Source organism: Anopheles bellator, chromosome 1, assembly GCF_943735745.2.
Source record: "Anopheles bellator chromosome 1, idAnoBellAS_SP24_06.2, whole genome shotgun sequence".
NCBI lineage: Eukaryota > Metazoa > Arthropoda > Insecta > Diptera > Culicidae > Anopheles > Anopheles bellator.
In genome coordinates this window covers 55878314-55903370 of record NC_071285.1, presented here as the reverse complement: position 1 = coordinate 55903370, position 25057 = coordinate 55878314, and the positions used below count along the sequence as shown (strand labels likewise).

The following is a 25057-nucleotide window of genomic DNA, read 5'->3' as shown; positions in this document are numbered from 1 at the left end:
CGCTCCCTTGCGGATCCGGTTCCGTTCCGGTTCAACCGACCACCGTCCGTCCGCGTTCCATCCGTGAGGTGCGGAAAATCGCTCGCAACTACTGCTGGGAAGCCACCGCGTTCGCTGGATCCTGCACCGCAACCGCATTGCTATTTTCATTCAGAAAATCCTGCGCGCTGAAGAGATGGAACGACCAGGAGAGAGAGAGCGAAGGCTCGTGAGAAAGTTGAAAACAGCGCCGCGTGTGTTAGTTGGCATCATACCATTATAGTATCCTGGGGGCGGAAGGGCAAAATGGGTGATTTTACTGCAGGACATTCGCAGGTTGCTGAAGAGAGAAAGAGAGAGAAACTGAAGGGAAGAGAAAAAAAGAGTAATCCGAAAGCAAACGAGAGCGTGCTGCTTAGTGGCGTATAACGGAAGAGTCATTTGCGCCCTCGGCGAACCCGAACTCTCGTCAGCTGGTTCGCTGTGGCCGAATATGTAAACAACGACTATATTGTCAGCTGTTGGGATCCTCCGGAAGTGCAGGGTGACCAGAATCATCTCAAAAACGTGGTCGCACCGAACCCGTTCCGTCCATTATTACGCACGGTTAGTTATCGGTTTGGTAGAAGGATTGAGCGGTGCCTCGAGGACTTAACTGAAATCACATAACCACTGGTTTTGGGACGCTTTTCTCTCAGACGGCACAACAAAGCACCCATTTCGCCGCTTTTGTACTATGCGTGGACAGGAAATTGTTTCCTTATTCTGCTGCGGGCACCGCACTGTGGAGAATTAGTATAAGATAGGCAGACATATTTGGTTTTAAGAAGAATTTACGGTCTGTTTTCAACGTTTTTGATTTCTTTGCATTTGTTTTGATTGAATTCTACATTTTATGTATAATACAAAGCGTTCAAGTAAAAAAATGTGGCCATGCTCTTATGACCTACTATTTTGTACTATTATTATTGATCCTCAAAATCCGTTGCAGCTTGCGTGGCTGTGACTTGCATGCCAGCGGTGGATGCCTCGGCTCCTTGCTAAAAGCAAATTAGTTTTAGTTTTTTAAACTCAAAACTCTTCGTTCTTTCATTTATTTCATTCTTCTTATTATTAGTCTTGTTTGACCATGTTCACAAAGAAACGCTCTGCTGGTCATAATTGCTTTTACTTATTCATGCAATTTATTATCATTTTGGTGGCATAGCCGTGGAAATTAATTGGAAACGAACTACTACACTTAAGGCTTACAAATTGGACAACAAATCAAAAGAGAATGAATGAACGAATTTGGAAACCACCGCTCGGGAACTATCAATATTACTCGTAAGCAGACCACTGTGAGTGAGATGAGAGAAGGTTTGGTAGGAAGGAAGGAAGAACGAGACCGCCGCGGCTCTAGCATAATGGATGAGGAATTTGCGTAACTTTCAACTCTGTGACACTGACTCGCGCTCGCTCATAAAACATAATTAGGATACCAATGTTTAGATTTTCTACATATGATCACACACGCCCCGGTTTCCGTTTTACTCGGTTCAACGTTTGTTTGCTGTTTTGCAGGTGGCAGTTTCGGGTCCGAGACTTCTTGGAAACACAACTTTCAGTGGCGGTGACGGCTCAGTAGCTGTCACTGTCGTAGAAATTGTTTGCTATTACATCGAGCGACTCGATGCGCATTCCGGCGACGGTTCCCGAGTCATCGCTAGAAACTTGCTCCACGCCGAGCGAATAGTCCGGATCGATGCTACTGCTACCCGCCTCAGCGTCGTGAGCTTCGGCGATGCCCGCTTCATCGATGAGCTCATCGGCCCCGGTGCCGCCGGCACCATCGGCTGTGCTACCATCGACTCCATTGCCGCTACCGCCACCGACACCGCCGGCACCACTACAATTGCCTCCTATGATGTCCTCCGCTCCACTGCTGGTATCGGCTGCATCCGCACCGCCCTCTGTTACGCTACCATCGCCGTCCTGAGTGCTTATGATGGAATCAAAGTTGTCCTTAATCTGATTATTGGCACCCTTCGAGCCCAGATCCGTGGCCCAGCTGAGATGCATCAGTGCCAGGTCCACGTTGCCCAGCTTTTTGTAGATCTTTCCCATCAGATAGTAGACCATGGCCTCCTTCGGCACTATCTGCTTGAGCTCCTCCAGCTCCTTCAGCGCTTCCTGGTAGCGGCCGAGCGTGAAAAACATCGAACCGCGGTGATATTTACACTGTGGATTCTTCGGATCGAGCGCAATGGCAGCGTTCAGCGTGTGGATTGCCTGCTGCGCTTTGCGCAGGTAGAACTGCATCACGGCGATGTGCACCATGATGACGGAGTTCCGCGGATTGATCTGTAAGGCTTTGCGATAGTGCAACTCGGCCAGCTCGTGGCGCTCCTGTTTGCAGTATACCGTGCCGATACCGAACCAAGCGTTGTAGTGCCGCGGATCGTGTAGGACTGCCAGCCGGTACATCGAGAGCGCCTTCTCGAGTTCCTCGGTCATCACGAGCTCGTGCCCGAGTAGCGCGTAGCTGTACGCAAACTCCTCGTCCACCTGGATCGCCCGGAACAGGAACTTGATGGCCGTTTCGTGTTCCTTGTGCGCGGAAAAGCAATTGCCGGCCACACACCACGTAACGGGCGACGTTTTGTCTTGCGCCATCAGATCCCGCGCCAAGGCGGACAGTACGACGTCCTTCTGTAGGTGCCACAGATCGGTACTGTAAATCTCCATGTACTGTAGCCGGTGCGGTTCCTTTTCGTGAACGTCGTGGAAAAATTGCACCGCCGTTTCGTAATCCCGCAACTCGTGGTGGGCCAGCGCGATCATGCTCTTCACCCAGCTACTCTCGTAGTGGTGCAGTGGTACGTTCGAGAACGTCTCCACCGCTTTCTCACACTCGTAGCTTAGCAACCGCCGGTAGCCATGACCCAACTCCCTTAGCAACGTCATCAGACCGTCGGCACTTTGCTTCTTCAACTGCAACACCTGCTGGGCCAACCGTTGCGCACTGTTGATGCTATTGTTCAGCAGCACCTTCTCGTTCAGCGACGGCACTCCTTCGCCCACGGTTGAGGTAACGGTTTCGATCTTCTCCCTCGATGCCTCGTGGCCACTGCCGGCTGTCTTTTTCTCGGGGATGTTTTCCAGCAGCGTCGTCGCCGCGATGTTGATTGTCTTTGAAATGCGCTGCTTGGTTCGGCGGGGCGGTGACCGGGGCGCTACAAACTTGTTGTTCAACTGAGGACTCTTTGCGTTCTCCTTTACCGAATAGTTGCTGTTGCTGAAGAGCCGCGAACTGCGGCGCACGTTCTGTCCCTGCAGCAGCGCGCCGGCCGTGGTAGTGTTCGGTGTCCGCGGGGTCGTCATCTGGTTGCCCGTTTGACTGAAAACGATCGGCTTCGTGTTTGTACTTTGCTGCTGCAGCAGCTGAATCGCCGCCGGTTGCTGCTGGTGATGATGGTGATGATGGTGTGGTGACGCCTCGTGCTTTCGATTCAGGATGTTGCCCATCGAACCGAGATTGCTGGTGTGGTGTCCGCCGCGCAGTTTTTTGTTGCTACTCGAGAGTGCCATTTTTGGATTGCTTTGGATTGCCACCGATTGCGGATCCACCAGACCACCGTGGTCAGCCAGCAGGGCGGCTTGTTGCTGTACGGTGGGCGTACAACTTGACACCAGCTGCGGTGACGGCGTCAATAGGAAAGCCACGGGCTCCGTCGGAGTGTTCACAATCGGCAACACTCCGAAGCTCGGTGACGAGGGGCTCATAGTGGAGAAATATTTCAGCTGCTTCCGGAATGGTGTGCTAAGATCTGACAGTGGGTAGGTCGGTGTGTGGAGCTGCTCATCGGCACTCAAGTTGCCTCCGCCAACCCGCATCGCTGCCGCCGAACTGCTAAAGTGTAACGAATTGGCCATACTTTGGTGCTGATTTAATCCCTGCTGACTTCCACAGTACGCAGCGTGCCCTTGCAACACCGGTGCTCCCTGCTGCGGCGGATGCTGATTGATGGGTGTGTTGATGAAATTCTGCCCGAGACATTGATCGATTGGCGTAGTAGGCTGATCAACCGATCCACCAATCAAGCTGCAACCATCGCCCGCTGCATCCGGTAAATGAATGCCCCCATTGTTCGCCCCGCCAAACAGCACGACGGAGTTCAACTGTTGAGCCTGGCTCGTTTGGAAGATATCGGTGCTCGTAAGCTGAAATATGCTATCCGGATCGGGCTTTTCGCCACGATTGCACAGGTCCGCAAACGGGTGCCACAGGAAAGGATTCAGCTTTACGGCCTTCCGGCTGGCGTCGTTCGCCAGCCCACCTCGTTCAGTCTTGTGACAGATTTTGGAAACCAGTTGCAGCGCAAAGCAGGCGATATCGCCAAATTCTTTGACAATTTCATCCAAATGGCGTGGCCGCAAATGATCATCGTTGGTTAACGAGTGTTCGGCCTCTGAGTACCTGTGCACAAGAAAACGGAAACGTGTCAGAGCATGATGCGATGCTGACTAGACGCAATGCGGCTGGCACTTACTTCTTCAAGTCAAAAGCACATTTGGAGAGCAAAAACCGACACTGGGTGGAGCGGACACTTTTTGTCGAAAGCAGCCAATGTGCTTGGTGCTTTTGACCAGCGCGGTAGTAGCAGGTGGCCAGCAGGAAAACGCTTTCTTCGGATTCCACTGCAAACGAAAAACACAGAAGAGGAATGTTTAACCGCGCTTCGTGTAAGGTATCGTCGACCACCAATCTAGTTACCTTCGGCACATAGTCTTTCGGCTAGAAAAATGGCATCCTGGTAGTCGTAATGATTCAGACAGTGCCATATTGCGGCCTAAAAACAGGACCAAATAATGTATTAGATTATTCATAAAACGATTTGTATCAGTCGCGCGAAACACAGTTGGACAGAATTAGTTACACACCTTCGAAAGGTGTAATGCCATAATTTTCCATTACACTTCACCATTCACAACACAACAGAGTGTGGCATATGGCAATTTGTTGCAATGCAAATTGTTTGAGTTGCTGTCTGTCCACAACACAACAGCGTAAAACTGAGAGATAGTGCCCCTTACCTGAACTGGTTCTTGTACAATCATCACCGTCTCCTCTAATCCGTTTATTGGAACAATATTGCTCGTGCTCTTATCAAGATCGAAGAACTCTCGGCTCCTTTGAGAAGGATCCTGCTGCTATGGCGGGTACCAGCTTTTCCGCCCTTGCTTTGCTTCCGTCGGGCCGTGTGCTCCGTCGGATTCAGCGTCGTCTCACTAGTTCCTAAGGTACGCAATAAAAAATGGAAGACTGCGTAACGTCACACATAACACCCTTGATGCTAAAAACGGGTGCACACTTTTTATGCTGCCGAGCGACAATAGTTTATGTTGTAAAACATTACACCCGTATTAAACACACATCGACCCTCAAGCAGCTTACGTTCGATCGGTTTCCTTCAGTTCTTCTTCTCTTATTTCCCTTATCTTGCCGCACACACTGCCATTCGTTTGTTCCCTTGGGCCAAACATATACTCACCAGACCAGATTATTGTGATCTTTTCGCAACGTTTCCACTAGCCTGACCCCATCACCATCACTCTCTGCGGCGAAACGGAACTCTGCGGCACCGTGCAGATATCTGCGTTGGTGTTTGCGTTCAACTTTTCGTCTTGATTTCGGAGACAATCTTGGGAATTTTTCACTTCGAGTGCAAAATTCACTCCGTTCCTCATAGCTTACTTTGATAGCTACATTGAAAGGAGGGCCCGTTTACACCGTACGGTTGAACGACGAAACGAACGGTTTCAATTTCGAAGTTAATGTAATCTAAATAGGGCTTGTCAGATTTGACACTTTTGGCAGGGCTGCTTCCGGCACCCAGTAAGTTTGGGAAAAATGGATGTTTTTTATTTGTCTTTATTCTGGGATAATCAAATTTACAGTTTTATTAAAAACTGCCCTTGCAGCAAAGAATCAAGAGCGCGTTGTACTTTTGGATCATGCAGAAGATGGGATGTGGGAAGCGAGGCCGCTCGCTTGGGGTCCTGCGACATCATGTGTTCGTGAGAAGCAGTGGCTTTGGGAACACCGAGTATGGACGGTTTGTTTAGAATGTCCAGTATTTTCCTTTCCAGATCTTTTTCCGAATCCACTTTGCTTTTCGAGGTTGCTGCATTCGACGAACCCACGAGGGCGCTTGCGGACGAGACATCCGGTTCTTCGCCTAGTTCCACCCGAATTTGTGCTTCCTTTCGTTCGCTCAGATATTTGATAAGTTTTTCGTACTGCAGCACCGTTAACGCCCGGTTCGCGGCCAAAATGTTAATCATATTCTGTATCGCCTCTGGGTGCTTTTCCTGCGCCGGTGCTGCAATCGGCATTGCCACCGGGAACGGTGCTGGCGGTGCGGCTAGCGGAACACTACCAAACGGCGCTATCGGAGCGTATTGTTCTCGCTCTTGTCTCTTCTTCGAAGTGAAGTGGTTTATGATAAACATTATGGCATCCTCTTTCGGCATGTTGCGGTGCTCCGCCGGAATACCGTAGAGAACGTTGACGGTAATGCTGTTTCGTTCCTGATTTTCAGGTGTAATCAGAATGGCGTAAAAGCTTCCGCGGGATGCTATATTGGTGAGTACTTTCATTATCGGAACGTCGTTGTTGGGAAACAACAAATCCACCGTCATGCCGGCTCGTTTGAGACATGCTTCAATATTTTCAGCATACGCACTGGAAGGAAAGAGGAAAAACATACGAGTCAGCGATGGACCAATCCGTAAAATGATGCTCTCTCCGCTTACGTTAGTTCCTTATTGACTACAATTATTTCACAATCGTTGCTCTCTGCAGCCCGCGGTATGAGCCTAGCCGGTCCGGCTGGCTCCACGTAAATGGTGCTTCGCTCCGGCACGCCGTACGGTTGTTCCCCGAACGGTGAACGTCCAAAGCTGTCTTCGGAAGCGTCTAATGGCAGACCATCGCGGATCACTGCTGCTGGATGTGGGTTAGCCCCCGGTGCTGCATGGCCCCGAGGCAATAGACCCTTCTTGGCGCGATTATCGTTCGCTACCTTCACCACCAACTTTCGGCCGGCAAACACTTTCCCGTTCAAGCTCTTGATGGCAGCCTGGGCGGCCAGTTCATTGTGGAACTGCACGAAAGCAAAGCCACGAAGCAGCGTCAAATCCCGATACGGCTTATAATCTTTCAGCAGATTCTCCACATCCTGCACGGTAGCCTGTTCACCGAGGCCACCGACATAAACTCGGGAGTTTATGGGTTCTGTGGACATACTGTTGCTTTTACCACCCAAAGAGCTTGCCCCACGCAAACGTTCTCTATTGACTAAAATATGTTTATTGTTAAAAGCGCCGACAAAATCCGTCTTTCGCCACTCGGTCTCAAATTCGTTGCAAAGCAAACTAAACCAAAACAAAACACTGAAACGCTGTCAAGCATCAAGCACAGTATGTGACAAAAGTTTACTTTATTCAATCAAAACTCAACTCGCTGACGTTTCTGAGATGCTCAGACATGGTGTGCGAAGAACCGCCCGGATGGCGAAACCGGTTTACGAAGTACGCACAAGGTACGCACATGGCCACGGGGCGCAGGCGCATTAACCCGTTTTTACCCTCCCGAAGAAATGATTGTCAAATTCATGCATTCTATTCGAGTCCCAAAATATACAGGTCTAGCCAAGACAGTAGTACTACGCGCTGTCCGCATCGTTATCTATTCCCGAGCACGATCGCGCGTAATATCATTTTATCTTTATCCGAGCATAATGTGCCTGGTTTTGTGAAGGTTCCCGATTTCCTTATCTACCCGGTAGTAGGCCCGAATAGTCAGGAAAGCCCGCGAGGCACGAGTTAATCATTTTCCACCACCGTTACTCATAGATCATCGAGCCGAAGTACACTCGTACGTCTATAAAGTTTGGCCGCGTGGCCAATACATCTCACATCTCACTCTGCTGCGGCTCGCGTACCCTTCACAAGCAAACAATTTCGGTGAAACTACCTTCCGACAGACCCACTTCTACCGGCACCGCGAACGGTTTTCGCCTTTTTACCGCTCCAGCTGAGTCGTGACTGTGCAACCCGTTGACAGAGACTTTGGCAAAGTGCAGGCTAACGGTGCTGTTAAGACTTTACACGCAATAGGGACATCCCGAGCGCCACCACCGAGGTAAGAGCAGAACAGTGACGACACAATCGTTGCGTTAAATGTGATGCGAAACTTTTCTCTCAGTAGTGAGGCAATAAATTTGTCGATAATGTTTCCTATAACCATGAACATAATGCACCGGCAAGGACGCGAGACACCGGCACATGCACATCGCAGACCGGCTTCGTTCGGGTTTTCTATCCTTTTTTTGACGAATGCACGCCACGTGTTTTAAACTGACAAGCCCAATAATGGAGATTTTAGGCCTCGGAGAGAAAAGAGAGCGAGACAGAGGAAGGATAGCGAAAAGAGAGGGAGAAAGCGACAGTTTGGACGTCCTCGAAACAAATGGAAACTGAACTCCGCGAATGAAACTGAATGTTTGGTTAAAAGAAAAGTGTTGCAAAATGTGCTACATCTCGCGTATTCTTTGCGAGAATGCGTGACTGTGTTTGTGCATCATTACACGTTCTGTTGCTCTACCAGAACGCATACAACGCCACTATCCCGTTGCACAATTTCATGTTTTAGCTCTCCTATTTTTATTATTCGAAAAGGCTTTGACCGGCTTACGCAACCGCTGCGTTACTCATCTGCAAGCCAAGGACACGGCCGAAGTTTCAATCAGTTCACGCTTCAGAACACGATTTGATCCGTTTTCCGAAATTGTACGTTATGTGAGCTATTTTGGTGTGCTCCACTTTTCCTTCCGCAATTCTTAATGCAACCGCTGCTGCAACACTGTACGGCTTCCGGCACAGAACCTGAAGAACCAAATGAGCCGCCCGCCCCCACGGTCGATTATTGGACGGCTGAGAAATTAAGCCGATCGATACTCGGTCCAGGCCAGGGTTCAACAAAAAATTCATGACGTGCGCCTTGTTTACGCCTCTGTTTGTTTTATCCTCGTCATGGCGGGCAACGTGCGTAAAGGATTTGTCCATTACTCGACAGCAACGGTCGACCAGCGGGGGGGTTGCCCAACGCCCGCGTGTAGAGTTAGCTATGACGCAATTTTGTAGACCACGCTCAGTGTGGGTGTGAATGGCCCACCGGTTTTTGGAGACAAGGGTTCCCCGGAAACAGCATGGTTGGCGCCAATAAAAGCTACTGGCAGCGGGCAATCGCTAGAATTTTATTGATCATTTTTTATTACGGTCGATGCTGAATTAAAAATAATTATCTTTTTAATTTTATGTACTGAACGCGTATTTTAGCAGCAGTGAACACTGCATTCTATTTCGCGTGCAATGTTTTTTTTCCCAAATGGCCCACTAAAGTGGATAATCTTTTCAACTTCGTCGCGTCGTGGTCGTGATAAGTTGCCGACGATCTGTATTTAGAATAGACATTCGCGTGTCCGTGCCCCGATCGACGACTAACTGTGCATTCAGCAGGGCATGTGGCACATTCCGTGCTTCGTCGCGACGCACGTGCGTCGGTTAATAGCGTTCGGGTAGACGCAAGGCATCACCCGCCGATGTCGATGGCTAACTGTGCTCGCATAGGTGCAATTGCAACTGTCGCTTGCCAAAAGTTCAATCAAGGCCACGTTCTCGTCTCACGTTTGTGATTTCTTTTCTATGTGCATTATGCTACCTTTGAATTGAAATAGTTTTACTCCGGGGAGCATCAAAATTGCTTAGCTGTGCTCTTCTCTATGGACACAACACCTCAAAGACGCTTATACGCTGGCACGCTGGAGCGACAGTGCAGAATTGCATACTCCCGCTCCGATTACAATGTGGTAGACAGTTTTTTGCGCAGAAAAAACTTCAAATGCAGGCATGGCTAAAAATGAAAATTAGCCTGATGCAATGATGAATCAGAATTGACGAAGAAAATGCGGCGGCTCTCCGCTTCGCGCTCAGCATGGGAGCATGCGGCGGCCAACATAAGGCGTGCCGCGAACGGTAAACCCGCGAAAAGCGTGAGTAAGTAGGGTAACGAATCGGAGCGCCAATAGAGAGAAAGAGAGCCACACTTCCGAACAGAACGGATGTACAGAGAGAAAGGGAGAGAGGAGAGAGAGTCGAGAGTGGCAATGCTTTGGGCCAATGTTTTCTAAAAAAAAAACGGCAACCATGTGAAACCGGCGGTCGGGTGAAGCGGAAAGCTTGCCAAGCGGGCTGGCTGTGAATCGGAAGCGAACCGAGGACTCTAAAATCGAAAAGCAGGACAGATCTTTTTCGCCTTGATTCCACCATGGACGGATGGATAGTTTTTACGCTTCGAACGCGCTTGGAACCGTTCAAGGTATTCTGCTCTGTGCTCTGTTTTTGTTTCTAAAGAAACCCACCCAGAACGTGCCATTTGTGGCAACATAGGCTAATGTAAAATTTGAATTGATTGAAATTGCGCCCCAAAAATAGTGCGCGCTTGTGTCCGCACCTTGATCGCAACGGCAACGTATCGATCGCAACGTGCTAATCGCATTCAAAATGTACTAATTAATAATTCAATCTTCCCGCGGTGGAGCATGTGATCGGCTAGCGTTACGATCACCTAATGTGCACGAACTCCCTTATTTGTGTCACTGATTATTGGCGAAAAAAAAGAACGGGAAGACTTTGCCACTCTAGCACAAAATCTCGCGATTACACACGCGGCGCAGAACGCCTAACAAAACGGGCTCCGTAGTGAGCCAACGTGTTAGAGCTTCTTTTAAGTGATCTCTCCCTCCCGGACATTGTTGTCAGGGGCGTGAGTCGTTTTCACGGCACACGGTACTGATTTCAAGTGACCGTAGTTAACGGCGGTGTTGCTTCGTGCGCTCATAAATATGACACTCGACCGATTGGTGCATCCGCGCGATACTAGAGGAGTGAAGGACCGTAGTTTTCGGTGCTACTGTTGTGTGCGCGGATAGATCTGTAGACTAACTAGTTAACTAACTAGTCGACTGGTGGGCTTCTCGGGCGCTCTGTCGCCATGGTGACAAGAACGAAGTTGCGCAGACTGACCGTGTATTGATGACGTGTAGTCGTCATCGACGAGAACTGCGCGCGCGCGTGCGACAACTAAGCGCGAACTAATACACGGTGGTTCTAATGGCAAATGCTGCTTCTTCAGCGTGATCGGTTCAGGTCTATTGCAACCCTCATTTGTTTGCTAACGACACACTGTTTGCCCACCTTTTTGCATTCTGGATACACGAGCCCGCGCTTCTAATGCGTCGATTCTAATGCCTAGTGGCGATGTCTTCCTTTTCGTTCGTTGTTTTGCAATTCAAAACTCGCTGTCGATTTGTTCGCCCGTTTTGTTCTAAGTGTTCCATCTTTAGCTTTAGCGGTCACACGACTATCGTCGCTGATCATCGAAGTCCCATTGCTTTTGAACTTTGCTTGGCTTACTTGATGTCTATTTCTTAAACGGTGACGTCAGATGCACGGTCATCGGTACGGTCATCGAGTGACGTTGCAAAACACAATCTTGTGTAAATTTTTTTTCCAGAACATTGTGATTTTCTACGATACACGCTACGATTCATTTCTTCGTGGCATTTTTGTGATAAGGGCGATAAGAAAACCACTCATACACTTTTGTTTGGCCAACATGGTGTTGGCGGCTCACTCTCGTGCTTGCTAGAGGTTGGCTCAACTTGAATGAAAACCCATATTCCCGTTCGAGTGAATATTATCAATTTGTCGATTTTTGTCCTGTCGTCCCTAACCACCGTGTCAGTTAAAACACGTGGCACGGGGTTGTGATTTTTCCAGTGACTTGCTACCGACTTTTCCCAATATTGCATCATTTTCTAAACGTTGGCCAAAACTTGCCTACGTACCACCGAAGGTACCGGTGCCGGAAAGAGTTCTATGTGCAGAAAGAACCTCAAGAGAGCACACGACGGTTGTAGTAGCTCGAAATGAAAACCGCCCGAGAGAGGGCGCCAAGACAGAGACGGAGAAAGAAAGAAAGAGTTAGAGCAAGCGAGAGAGATAGAGAGAGAGAGAGAGAGAGAGAGAGAGAGAGAGAGAGAGAGAGAGAGAGAGAGAGAGAGAGGTTCAATAAATAGTGACCTCCAAAAAAAGATTAGACTGCGTTTTCTCCGATAGGGCACCGATCGTAGTAGTGGTGGTAGTGCTGTGGTAAAACTCCCGCGGGGGGCTACAAAACACGCTAGACACGAGCGTGGTCGCGGCACACTCAGATTCAGTTCACGGTTGACAGTTGGCGCTTGAAGTCGGCGAATCAATCCGAGGCGGCGGCGTAGCGATTCAAACGGTACAGGTACACCTCGGTTACTAGGATAGAAAATAGGACACAAGAATAGCTCATTAGAAAGTTAATTTAGCTCAAGTTCAGCTTCGTTGTGCGCGTCTAAATGCGTCGCCCTAGTCGAGTGTGCAATAAGTAGTGAAAGTGATTGCCGCGTGCCCAGACACGGCTGCATTACAAATGCATGTGCTCGAAACGCAATCGAATTCTTGTGTCGGTTTTGCGCGGCGTGCTTCGAATTAGAAGCCGATAAAAAGGGCCTACGGCGTGGGCCATCCAGAGCAACGATTGTGGTCGGCGCAATTCTGAATGCCATAAACTCGTAATCAAGCCTAATGGAAAACGAGTATCGGATTACAGTTTTGCGTCGCACGAGAGTCAATTCCTCAACCCATTAGCCTTTCCGGCCGGACGGGTATTACATTGCCTCGTTTTTTGATTGACTCGGCATAACTTTTAACGTACGGCCATTACGTAAAGCCATGGCGCTAGGCACGATCGGGCGCAATGCTCTGAAAATCATCTTCCATTTTACTGATGATCTGAAAATAAAGGAAGTTATGACGTCCCAACGAGCGTTATCGCGACCGTGCGAGAAGAACTCTGTCTCAGCTAGTCGAGATGCGGTGCGCAAACGATCCGACCCCCTCTTTGCAGCGGCTCTGATAAGATGTACAAACTGTCGGTCAGAGCCTGGTCGTATCCCGACAGTAGCGCAGAACCATAAGAACCACCCAGAGCGAGGTGCTAAATGTCGGTAGAGTAAAAGAACCCTTTAAGACATTGGTGCCAGTTTGCTAAAGAGAGGCGCTAAGGAATTAGATATACTATGTTTTGGCGTGGCGCTGTCCTCGACACATGGGCCCATTTTTCCCGAACACTTTAGGCAGCTCGAACAACCATCAAATCGCGAATCGTGCTTCTAAGTAAATTTTATTTTAATGATGAACTCGGTCCCGGTAATTTCATCAGCTTCTAGCCAGGACGGCGGCAGCCCGGTGGTTCCACGGTGTCAGCAAAAGCCTTACCGACTTGTTTCGGGTTTCTGCGGCCACGCCACCCGTGTGCCATATGAGTATTCCATTTCACAAGCACTTTGTTATGCCAAGGTATACGAAATTGCCTTGGTCAGCTATAATTTTTCGCAATGTCGGTAAACCTACCGTAGCTTACCTACTGAAAACTACTCACCATTTAGTTCCACCACAAAACGAGTATTGGCGCAAAAAACATTTGAAATCTATCGCCCCATATAACGACATCGCTGCTGGCTTTGAAGCTGGAAACCACATTTGAAGCACGGCAGCGAACGAAATCAATTGTTGAAGATTGGAGCACGCTTTACATGTCAAAACTATTAGGGCATGCAAAACGCCGCATGAGTTATCACAATACTACAATCGGAGTGAATTATCTAGCCCTTAACCCAGACCCCGGACATTCTGTTTTGCATTCTCGAGCCGCCGGCAAATATGCATAACACGTGCGGTTGTTTGATCACAACATCTCGCCCTGCGCTCTCTGTGTGTCAAGGTACAAAGAGTGTGTACTGATAGTAATCTGCATCCTGGATGCATCCCGGAACACAGATTGGCTGAAACCCCAAACAGGAAAATATCCGTGACACAACCCACAGGAGTGGTACATTTTCGATCGCAAACACTCACGGGGGAAAATACACGTAAACGGGTATGGAATTAATTCTCTAATTAAAAACGCGCGTAGATATAATTTCAAGGAATGAAAAGTAGGATGCGACGGGACACTATCTGCAAATTAGATGGTCCAACGATTCCATATTGGAAACGTAGTAAGATAAGATAGTAACAGACAGAAACCGTTGGCTCAGAGACAATCAATAGCAAACGAAACCGATGTGGTAAGGTAGCGGTGATGCGATGAGGAGGCCAACCCGGCTTGGACACGGCAACTTGTTGTCACCCGGCTTGGACCATAACGGTCGCCATCCGTCCGTCCAGCGCAAATATTGATTGCGCCTATTTTAACGATTGTTTTGTTCCCAAGACCTTTCCGCGCTGTGGTTCCAGCTGTTATTTTACCGTCTTTCACTTCGATAATGAGTGAGAGATTTCAAACTGTCTATTGGTGTCGGTTAATCAGCGCTCCTCACGCTCTATGTGAGATTATCAACAGGCAGGATTACAACAATGATTGACCCTCGAAGTAGTATTCTGTCAAGCCAAGACCGGGGACCATAAATTCCATCAAATTCCACGGCGCGTTTCCCGTTGCGTGTTGTCCTAGGTGTCATAACGGTGTATAGCTGTAAAAATAGACCACCTTTGGGTGCTCCTCCACCTAAGCAGTAACTGCGTTCCGGGCTGGTTTGGGTTCTTGTTTCTTATCTCGTTCGTGACGTCAATGGGCCGCAGTCTATTACGGGCGTGGACAAACAGAAAATACAGTTTATGCTTGACGCGCCTGGTCACAGGAGTGTGATTGACAAGCTGCGTCTGTGGTCACATAGAAAACCACAGTTTTAAAAATGGTTCAATGATCTGTTCTCGTATTGCCGTGCCTTGCCGCTTGGCAAAAATTAGCCTCGAAAAGGAGAAAAAAACCGCGACCAGAAGCAAATACTTCGTTACCACAGCATAGAAGAAAGTGTTTGGCTCGGGAGTCGATAACACCCTTTGGCGCGCACCAATTTACCGCACTGTGGAATATCCTCGTGCAGTTTCGGAACTGAACCCTATTGGAACGAATCATCGCGGTTCGATTTTGTTTTCGATTGTTTAATTTCGAACTGCTCGTTATAAATATTCATCGCGCCACGCACACCGACGGCTGTTGTTAGTACAACACAACATCGGCCATGCTAGTACGTGGTCGCAGTGTTGGTGGCCAGGTCCGGAACCGTCGTGGCACTAAACAGTGACAAGGCCAAACTATAATTTTGTCCATTATATTATCCCCTGCTCCTTTATCAATCTTCGATCGAAATATGGTAAGACTTGCGGGTCTGTTCGGCGAGGACTGCCATTCAATGATCGTCGTCACTATGCATTCAAGATGGCGTTCTAACGGTCGCTTCATCTTGCAACATAGCGCACACAAATTGAACCCTAATCGATCTATCCCGCCGAGCCGGGATATGAATAAAGCCCCAGACGGCGGCATGCGGCATAATTTCCTCCAATTGATCACACGGAACGATGGCCGTGCGCGGTCTTAATGGTTTGTCAATTATTGTACTCTTCTCCAACGGACCCTCACGGCTGCTGCCACCCTCACTCGGTCGCGGATGGAGTAATAAATCAAACTTGTTCCCAACTATCCGAGGTCGCGTATTTCGAACGCACGCACGGCGAGCTTAATCGAAAGTGGTTCGTTTGCACAATTACTGGAAACTAATTCGTTCCCGCTTTCGGGTCATCGCTTTCTTTCTCTCGTGCAGCTACCCCTGAGTTAACCCGAGAGTTTCGTGTGAGCCGGCCGGTGAGCAGCGCAGCAGAATCCTGGGATTCACGGCGAACGACAGCAAAATGGTCAACGTAAGTACACACTGGCTCTCTCGGGGTACTCTGGCACTGGCAAATTAGTGCGAGGCTCTTGAAATGCAATGAAATGATTCCCGATTTTTCTTCCACACCACAGGAATACACGGGACCTCCTCCGCAGGAGATGGAAACATTCCTGCCTCGAGATGGCAAGAACGGCACTACTGTGTAAGTGGTTAATTACTAAGCCTAGGGGGTACCACGGAGTTGGGATCCCATTTTGGGATCATCTTGAACGCATGAATGTACAAAAAATGACAAATATTTCATAATCATGCAAGGGCAATATTTTAAAAGATTCCCCAATTACGCATTCCATTTATTCCAACCAAACATGTTCGCCCGAAGGCAGGATTCGTGGGGATTAATACGTTGCATGCTTCCCGCGGAACGCAGACTGCTGCTGGGCCGAGAGGGACGATCATAAATCAGTGTGAATCCTTTGGCTTTTGCATTCCTTGCTTTCCACCTCCAAAAATGGCAGCTCAGACCAAAATCGTATAAACACTCGGTCGATAAACCTGATTCCAGCGTTGGAACTAATTCGTGGAATAGTAATTCACTTTTAATAAACTACGTTAAGGATTTGCAAACACACCCAACACCGTACGATCAACCGAACGGGGTGTGGTGATAAAATTAAGGTAGAGCGACAGATCCGCCACGGGATGCCACCGAATGTCGGGATCGAAAATGTCTGATTTTTGCGCTGTACCGGCACCCAGGGTTCATCTGCTTGATCGATCGCGTGGAACTCGCCGTTGCCAGAAAGCAACAACCGCGATTCTCCATGGCCCCTGGTAGCGCGTGTCATGAAGTTTCACTCTTGCTCCTTGACTTTTTCATTTTCTGGACGTGGCCACTATATTCTTTGCGGCTTGCTCGTACACTGCAACGTTTTCCAACACGATCGTCCGGCAGCTAGGTTGGCGATCGGTGGTACGCTGGAAGAACGAAATAATTTCGTACATTCCATCGCAGGTCGAGCGCAAATTATTAAACATCGGCGTCGTCCCCGTGGTCGTCGTCGTCGGGTCAGTAAAAGCCGTCACGTAACAACTATTAAGAAGCCCTCGCCCTTTTCCGTTTGCCACTGAAGCAATAAACATTGAAAGATGCAGTACGCATGTGCATGCATGCGCCCGAAAAGGACGAGATCGCCAGAAGATCGGTTGAAAGAGGGAAAATCGATAATGAACAGGCAATATTCGAACAGTGCCAGGCAAACTCCGGACCGATATCTCGAGACGCAGGGACTCAAAAAAGCGCGCCAAGAAACCGGAAAGTTTCACATTTTCGACAAGAGCTGCTGCCACCGATCTTCCATGGGGGGCATCGAGGCGTGGAGAATAAATTAATTTTAGGATGATTACATGGCCGGGAGGAAATGATAAATAAGCCAGCCACGAGAAGATCGAAGAAGCATTGGTTCGCAGGACATTGCGCTCGTAAGTCCATTCTATTCAATCATGCGTTGTTCACGTGTCTAGTTTAAGGAGGTTTGAGGTGTCTCTTCGATTGAAATCATCAAAATGGGGTTCGGTTTGGCTGCAAAGCACAGCCGCAAAGTAAAACAGCTAACGATCGGTTATTACTGATCGTAATGCTGGCGGTTTTCCTGCTGCAGTCGCCTGCAATTTCCACATATTCGCAACCCCGCTTTATGTTGCGATGCCAGAGACGCAGTTGCGGCTGCAGGGGAGCTGCACACCACCAGCGCTTTTCGATGTACCAGCGACATGGAGAGCGCACATAACATAAGTGGCAAGTGGACCATTTCTTTCACTCCTCCATTTAGGCTATTGTTATTACTCTTTTGCATACGCAAAAAATTGCACCATACCGTTTGTTCTCTCTTTTGCCACATAATGATCGTCCATTACGGGGCCCATACGGGCGTATGCGCTTTATACGGGGGACAGGGCTTGGTTTTCGTGGTCATGTTTTTCAGAGAAACCTTAAACGAAAGGATAAAGCTTGATAAAAACGTGCAATTATTAGTATGTGCGCGGGGGCTTTTACATTTCTCATACTCACAGGCAGAAGCATTTTCCTCCTGTTGGCTCCTGACGATTACTGTCGATCGTCCCCAATGCAGCCCGAGAGCAGCCAAAGTTGAGCATGTAGCTGTAGCCGACGGTTTTGGCATATTTTTTGCACCATGGAAAAACGCTACCAGTTTCAGAAACGGGCGAGCAAAGCAAAGGCCGCGATCCGATGGTCAAAAATCGCAAGTACAAGGCCTGGCACATAGAGCGGTGCGCGGGGGACAACGCGAAATTGCGCGGTTCCTCCTGATGTGTTCCTTCGCGCAGTTGGAATCTGTCAAGCCGTGCCACTCAGGTGCTCCCTCCTTCCCGTCCGTTTCCGTCGTCGCCGCCCAGCTCAAGACAAGATCAGTCGACACCAAGAAATGTGGGTTTTGTCCACCGTACCCGCGTCAGTAGGTTATCAGCGGTTCACCGAGACGGTTCACCTTTTCGGGACCAGCAAAACGTGGTCAGCGACCGTTGCGACGTGAACTGTATCCGTTTGGGCATTTAAAAAGCCAGCCCTCGTGACGATTGGGGCCAGCGGCAAGTACAGGGAGCGAACTTTTTGCGTCGGCAGTGTTTCGGTTTTGTTGTCCACAAACAGGCACGGACAGGCCCCCGGCCGTGTTCCAAACATTATCGCACAGAGCGTGTGTGCCTCTTTAACATGGCGTCGGCAAACAATAACAATAACATCGAGGAGAAAATTGGCATGGATATAAGGTGATGTTTTTCGTGTTTAAGTTTATACAAAAAAAAGTGCGCGAAAATGTGGTTGGGACAAAGAAAAGTGTTGTCGAAAAGGTTTCACATTTAACAATCAAACAACGTAGCCCGTCATTCGGCATACATTATAACACTCTATCTGCAATGCTTACTTTGATACTTTCAAGTAGCTCCAGGGTGCAAAGAGGAATAATGCTCCTTCATACTTTTCCCATCACCACAGGTACAAGTTCACACCAGCCAAACCGGATGTCGAGGCTAACGCACCGTTCGATCCGTTCAAGGAGCGGAAACTGGAGCATCCAACCACGTGAGTAAATTTTGACCAGCCGTTGTGCCACAAAGTGTAACTCTCTGTTTTGCTCTGTCCAACAGCGATGGCGAAACGTTAACCCATTTGCTGAAGGCATCCCTGGGAACGGGTATCCTGGCGATGCCGGTTGCCTTTAGTTACGCCGGGTTGGCCGGTGGCATCATCGCCACCGTGTTTACGGCTTTCATCTGCACGCACTGCGCGTATGTGCTGGTCAAGTGTGGCCATACACTGTACCGTCGCACGCACCGGACCGCTATGAGCTTCTCCGAGATAGCCGAGGTGGCGTTCGAGAATGGACCGGCCTGGGGCCGCCGGTGGGGCATGCCTACGTCCTACTGCATCCGCTACGGTCTATTCGTAACGTACTTTGGCACGTGTGCTGTCTACACCGTCATCATTGCCACCAACTTCCAGCAAGTGATTGAGCACTACGGCTACCCAGTGAACCTACGTGCCATGATTGCGCTCCTGCTCGTGCCGCTCATCCTGCTGTCGTGGGTACCGAACTTGAAGTACCTGGCACCGGTTTCGATGGTAGCCAACGTGTTTATGGGCGTTGGTTTGGGCATCACGTTCTACTATCTCGTCACGGATATGCCGTCCATTGACGAGCGGCCACTATTCCTCCCCGTCGTACAATGGCCCGCTTTCTTCGCCATCGTCATCTTCGCGATGGAAGCCATCGGAGTAGTGATGCCGTTGGAGAATCAGATGAAAACGCCTCAGAACTTTATCGGAATCTGCGGAGTGCTGAACCAGGGCATGGCCGGTGTAACGCTCATCTACATTTTGCTCGGATTTCTCGGTTACGTCAAGTATGGCGATGCGGCACTCGGTAGCATCACGCTGAATCTTCCAACGGAGGAGATGTAAGTGGCGGTCTCGGATGGGATGCACTGGGTTCCGAACATTGATCGTAATTTTTTTTTTTTGTTTAATTTCCAGTCCCGCCCAAGCCGTCAAGATCCTGATCGCCCTCGCCGTGTACTGTACCTTTGGACTGCAGTTCTACGTTTGCCTCGATATTGGTTGGGTCGCCATCAAGGATCGTTTCACCAAGCGACCGCGGCTGGTAGAGTACGTGATGCGCACGCTCCTTGTGACCGCCGCCGTACTGCTTGCCGTCGCCGTACCAACCATTGGCCCGTTCATCGGCTTGATCGGTGCTTTCTGCTTTTCCATCCTCGGTCTGCTCATACCAATCGTCATCGAGATGGTTACGTACTGGGAGGAAGGCTTTGGACCGGGCAACTGGATTGTGTGGAAAAACGTGGTGGTGGCACTGTTCGGAATCACTGCACTAGTCTTCGGCTCCAAGAGCTCCATTCAAGACATTTTGGCTCTATACTCCTAAAACGTTGAAATAATATGAAGACTAGATTTTTCCAACTTTGCTTTCATTAACGATTACCCGAGTATGGCTACTGTTTCAGCGCAGCTTCAGCATGTAGCTTTTGGTCTACTATATGATGCAACCCCCGGCTTAATCGAAAACCTACTACGACGGAAACAAAAACTTGCAATAGGCGTAAACGCGAGTCGTTAAAATCTGGAGTTACGGAAGAGTCTTGTGATGCTTGTAAACCTATTCATACAGATGAGAACCATGCGGATCTTAAGCCGAACAACCATCGACACAAGTGCCTCCTACGAAACAGCAACGACTGAGAACGTAAACGTTTTCGTTCATTTCGATCATTTTTAGTCCACGTAGTGTGGCAGGCTATTGCAACATCATTTCCTTTCTGTATTACGAAATGTAGCAAGCGTAGCATAATAATGGATACTTTGGCACAGATAGACAGGAGAATTTAACTTCGCCGAGAAACAAAGCATATCGCCGGGAAGAGAACTACGCAAATGATCAAATCATCGCTAGGTTATGCAAATCTTTACTGTTGGTTCGTGTTTACTATGTGGCACGCGTGTTTTTTTTTGTCCAACAAATTACTATATCTCCCTGGTTCAATGATATTGTGGCGAAGGCAATTTTTGCATCTTCTTTTCATAAAAGAAGCATATTTCCCGCCATTTGCCCTTTTCTATGCCTTTGTGTGTGTTCTTTAAGTTTCCTTATCTGCTGTTTTATTTTAAAACAGCGCAAAAAAAACAAAAACAGAATAATTTGCTTTGGGCAGTAGAAGCAAAGATTTCAGTTCGAACATTAGCGGCAATTGTACAAAAGACGCTCAAAATCACTAGTTACAAAATCGTTTACTTTTCTTCTTCATCAACCTTATTTTTTCATCAATTCATCTGCATGTTGTTTTTCCATCTTTATTAAACCATCATCAGTAGTATGAAATCATTTTCTCGTATTTGGTTGGATTAGCGTAAGAAAGATTGAAAATTTTTAACTAAGAATTCCGTTGCGGAGTTACAACTTACGTTGTTCGTGTACCATTGTACCAGAAGTGCAACGAAATAGCAAACGAATAAACTAAAGCATACAATTGTGAATAATGTGTACATACCTTCATACCGCGCTAGGGGCCTTTTCGTATTTCATCTTGGGACTCAACACCTCCAGTTATTCGGATCACAACAAAAGGCATTTCATTGTGAGAATTTGAGTGTATATTAATTTGACTCAACAACATAGAATCTGCCATCAGAACGTATTCGCAAACAAAACAAATATTTGAACGCAAAAGAGGCAAAACATTTAACCTAGTGCGTACACTGTACAAGATTGCTTGAAGTTAGTTTGGCTCGCGTTACATACTTCTTTTCAGCGTACCGTCTATCGCTTTCCTTGTGATTTCCCGCTCGGCGGCTTTGCGCCATAACTCTTCTAGGCGCTCCCGTTCATGGACGATAAGGCCGCGTTCACTTGATAATCACTCACATTATCTGACTCCTGTTCTAGAGCGTCGAGCTTCTGGTGCTTAAAGCGTAGCTCGAACACTTGCGTTATTGCCTCGCGGAAGCAAAGAAAGTTGTAATCGATAACTCCCTGCCGGGCAAAGCTTTCTTCGCGAATAATGCACACGAGAGCTAGGAATTTGTTCACCTCCCTAAGGTATAGTACCGTACTGTTGTTCATTTTGATGATGCTCGAACTTTGGTTGTCGAACGCTGGCACATCCGGATTGTCTCGGGACCTGCAATAATCAAACCGATTTAGTAACTACCAGTTGGTCACGGCACGGAATCGGTTCCACTTACCCGTATATACACGACAAATCAATGACCACATCAATCATATCGCAGCACAGCTCGTAGCTCTGCATGTCCACCGGTGTGGCGTCGGTGGCAATGTAAATCTTCGATACCACATCGAACAGGAATGCCTTTTCTATGCCAGAGTTGTGTATGAACAGATTCAGCAGGTTTTCAAGCGCAGCCAGCTGTGGAATCAGCTTTTGGACCACCTTGGAAAACGCTTCGAAAATCGAGTGATCATAAATCGATGTGAGGTGGAAATTTAGATGGACCCCTTCTAGACCGGCATCGAGCAGATCGTCGGTGGCCCGCGAGTGAATGTCGCGCTGGGATTCCATCTTAAAATCGTCGCTAACACCGTCCACTTTGTGAATAAACACTTCAAACTTGATCCGCGGATTGACCTTGTACGCTTTGGTTACGGTTTGGTTTAGCTTGGTCAGTGCCTCGACATAGTCATCCTGGGCATCGATCACAAACACTAGCGCTCCGCAGCCTCCAAATATCATATCCGAATCGAACGTTGGGTCGAAAAAATCGATCTGTCCCGGAAAGTCCCATATTTGGAACTGAACGAAGCTGTTGTTGTTGATGTCGTCTTTCACGATTTTGTTGGTCGATTCCAGAAACAGTGTTTCGTTTGGAGACATCTTATGGAAAACCACCTTCTGTATCGAGCTCTTTCCGGACCGACGCAAACCCATCAACAGTATGCGGGGCTTATCGTCCGATACACGGTTGCTATCGGTCTCGTGATCGAAATCCCCGTATCCGAAGTCTTTGGGGAACGATCCCACCTGTTCCTCTTCATCCTGGTAACTCTATGGTAATGGGAAAAAACATTCGATTTTAGACAACGGGCCAAGCTTGGCCGATTTACACAGCTCTTACGTACCATTTTTGGCTGATATTTAAGAAGAACTGTCTTGTTTCTTTTCACGAACTGACGATTCGCAAAGCGGCACAAAAAGCAAAACACAAATTACGTCGCCTTCGATCGCCTTTAACCTGATTTGACACCTTTGATAAGGATTTCGTATGACAGCTGTTCGATCAAAACAACGAGAGTTTCAGTGCTCCGTTCAAATCGCCTTAATATTCTAACATTAGATTCTTTTGTGGAACCGGTGTGAAAGTCCGGCTTTTATCATTCTAATGAAAAAGTGCGGAAGGATGTTTGAATTTTGTAATTTAGTCAAAATTTTCTTTTTAGCGAAATATCTCAAGATTCAGAGAAAACGAAATGTCACAAGGTTGCTACACATCCCATACAATGGCTATTCAAATTTTCGGTCGTTAATTCGTTCGTCTATTCGCAATTTGCACCACAGTACTTTCGTTTTCAAAACCTCATGTTCGTTTCTCATACTGTTACACCTTAAATCATCGCCATCAAGTTAAATGACGAGTTGAACAAGGGCCACAGTAATCGGTTCCACTTGTTGATCATTCAGCAAGTAGAAAAACTGTTGCCTGTGGGTCACATTCATCTTTACGCTCCACTGTGCTGTGTTACAGTTTTATTTTTTATGCTTTTCAATTTTTTGTAGATTCTATTGTTCCCAGGGTTTTCTCCCAGCACTGCGAACGTATATATACACCAACAAAAAGCGGTAAACTTTAGTTTATTTTCAGTCAATCTTGGAATACACACGTCCGGGTGCCATGCCGACCGCTAAGTTTTTAGTCATTTTAGTTGCGTTCACTATGTCTCAAGTATTGGCAGCGCCGCAGGAAGAGTGAGTATCGACACGAACTGAAAAGATTGCGAATGGTAATTTGTTTTGCAACATTCTATGCCTCTTAGAACATTCCGCTTTGGAAGTGCTGATCCAGCCGGTGAAATCAGTGCAGCAGCCGTTACAATAGAACCCGATAGTGTGGGAGACGCAGACATACCGAGCGATTTGTTACTACGGAAATAGTGTTGCTTGAAAACAATAAACGGATACGAGCAATTGGTTTTTTCACCGTGCACAAATTGCAACACACAATCGAGATTCGTTCGCAGAGTACAGCGCGCGCAATGTGGAAGGAGAAAGCATTGTTCGGTTCAAGGTTCCTCAGCAAAATATAGCAACCATAGCACCTTGGTTTATAGCACATCGTCATATGACATCTGTCAAATATCTTAGGCAAATATATCAAATATCAAAGAGCAGTGCGCTCGGTTGTGAATAGAACACTAGAGATGGTAGCACTATTTAGGAAGAAAAAGTTGTAATGAAAAGTGTTGAAAGGTGTGGAACTAGAAGCTAGAATATCAAGCAGAGAGACTGTGGAGACTGTGAGAACCACCAAATCCGGCGCACTGAAACCCATTTCTCGGGAAGCTTTAAGCACTATTGTAGAAAACTCGGTGCCTGACTTCCTGCCCTCAACCAATCTGTGGTTTGTGGTAAGTCACCTTTTTTCTTAGCCCTGCATGCCAATTTTAAGCTAGTTATCGACCATCAAAACTGTGGACCCAATGGGCCGCAGTTGGCACGAGCGGTACAAGCAAATTGTGAATGCATTAAAATATTTGTTGCTGAATTGCCCTCTTAAACACGGCCACAGGAGAAGTAGCCATCGATCGATAGCTTTAAGCCGAGACAAGGTATAAAGGCTTAACACGCTTGAGAGCCGAAGGAACCGTTCTAAGTGCATCTTTCGAAAACAAAGAAGAGCGTCGCATTGCGAATGAACCTGTTCCGTGTGCAGCTGTTCGCTGCGGTTTTTAGTGTGTGCGTAATGGGAAAAGTCGATCCGCTCGCGGGACACATGTGTATTAATGCTACACTGAGACCCGCTCCGCTCCTCGTGACCGGCCCCTCCGCTTAACACAACAGCGTCGTCCAACTCAAGCCCCATTCACGCACGCATCACGCCATCATCGTACGATGCCTCAGCCGATGACTCGGTGCAAGCACGGCTCGGTTTACATGCG

At 48.1% G+C, this 25057-nt stretch overlaps 4 protein-coding genes across 7 annotated transcripts; 1 reads left to right on the top strand and 3 right to left on the bottom strand.

Annotated features, from left to right (window-relative positions):
- Window positions 1-1168: 1168 nt before the first annotated feature.
- Window positions 1169-5644, bottom strand: LOC131207226 (cell division cycle protein 27 homolog). The gene is made up of 5 exons (XM_058199839.1): window positions 5514-5644; window positions 5056-5257; window positions 4736-4811; window positions 4512-4659; window positions 1169-4438 (listed from the first exon to the last, which is right to left on the bottom strand). The coding sequence occupies exons 2-5, from the start codon at window positions 5077-5079 to the stop codon at window positions 1600-1602; spliced, it is 3087 nt and encodes a 1028-aa protein (XP_058055822.1). The 5' UTR covers window positions 5080-5257; window positions 5514-5644; the 3' UTR covers window positions 1169-1599.
- Window positions 5645-5913: 269 nt separating this feature from the next.
- Window positions 5914-7370, bottom strand: LOC131215911 (nuclear receptor coactivator 5). Its single transcript, XM_058210307.1, has 2 exons — window positions 6778-7370; window positions 5914-6706 (listed from the first exon to the last, which is right to left on the bottom strand). Exons 1-2 carry the CDS (start codon window positions 7266-7268, stop codon window positions 5914-5916), a joined length of 1284 nt encoding a protein of 427 aa, XP_058066290.1. The 5' UTR covers window positions 7269-7370.
- A 673-nt stretch (window positions 7371-8043) lies between these two features.
- Window positions 8044-20352, top strand: LOC131215120 (proton-coupled amino acid transporter-like protein pathetic). Of its 3 annotated transcripts, none has more exons than XM_058209519.1 (6): window positions 8044-8167; window positions 15786-15882; window positions 15986-16056; window positions 18871-18957; window positions 19023-19832; window positions 19909-20352. In XM_058209519.1, exons 2-6 carry the CDS (start codon window positions 15874-15876, stop codon window positions 20315-20317), a joined length of 1386 nt encoding a protein of 461 aa, XP_058065502.1. In that variant the 5' UTR covers window positions 8044-8167; window positions 15786-15873; the 3' UTR covers window positions 20318-20352. The 3 variants fall into 3 exon arrangements, with proteins under 3 accessions (XP_058065502.1, XP_058065488.1, XP_058065496.1); XM_058209505.1 differs by lacking the exon at window positions 8044-8167 and adding an exon at window positions 12261-12373; XM_058209513.1 differs by lacking the exon at window positions 8044-8167 and adding an exon at window positions 12293-12379.
- A 1108-nt stretch (window positions 20353-21460) lies between these two features.
- Window positions 21461-24247, bottom strand: LOC131215142 (ras-related GTP-binding protein C). 2 transcript variants are annotated; one of them, XM_058209539.1, is made up of 3 exons: window positions 24233-24247; window positions 22132-22931; window positions 21461-22067 (listed from the first exon to the last, which is right to left on the bottom strand). In XM_058209539.1, the coding sequence occupies exons 1-3, from the start codon at window positions 24245-24247 to the stop codon at window positions 21758-21760; spliced, it is 1125 nt and encodes a 374-aa protein (XP_058065522.1). In that variant the 3' UTR covers window positions 21461-21757. The 2 variants fall into 2 exon arrangements, with proteins under 2 accessions (XP_058065522.1, XP_058065513.1); XM_058209530.1 differs by lacking the exon at window positions 24233-24247 and adding an exon at window positions 23024-23131 and having other exon boundaries at window positions 21465-22067; window positions 22132-22949.
- Between the last annotated feature and the right edge of the window lie 810 nt (window positions 24248-25057).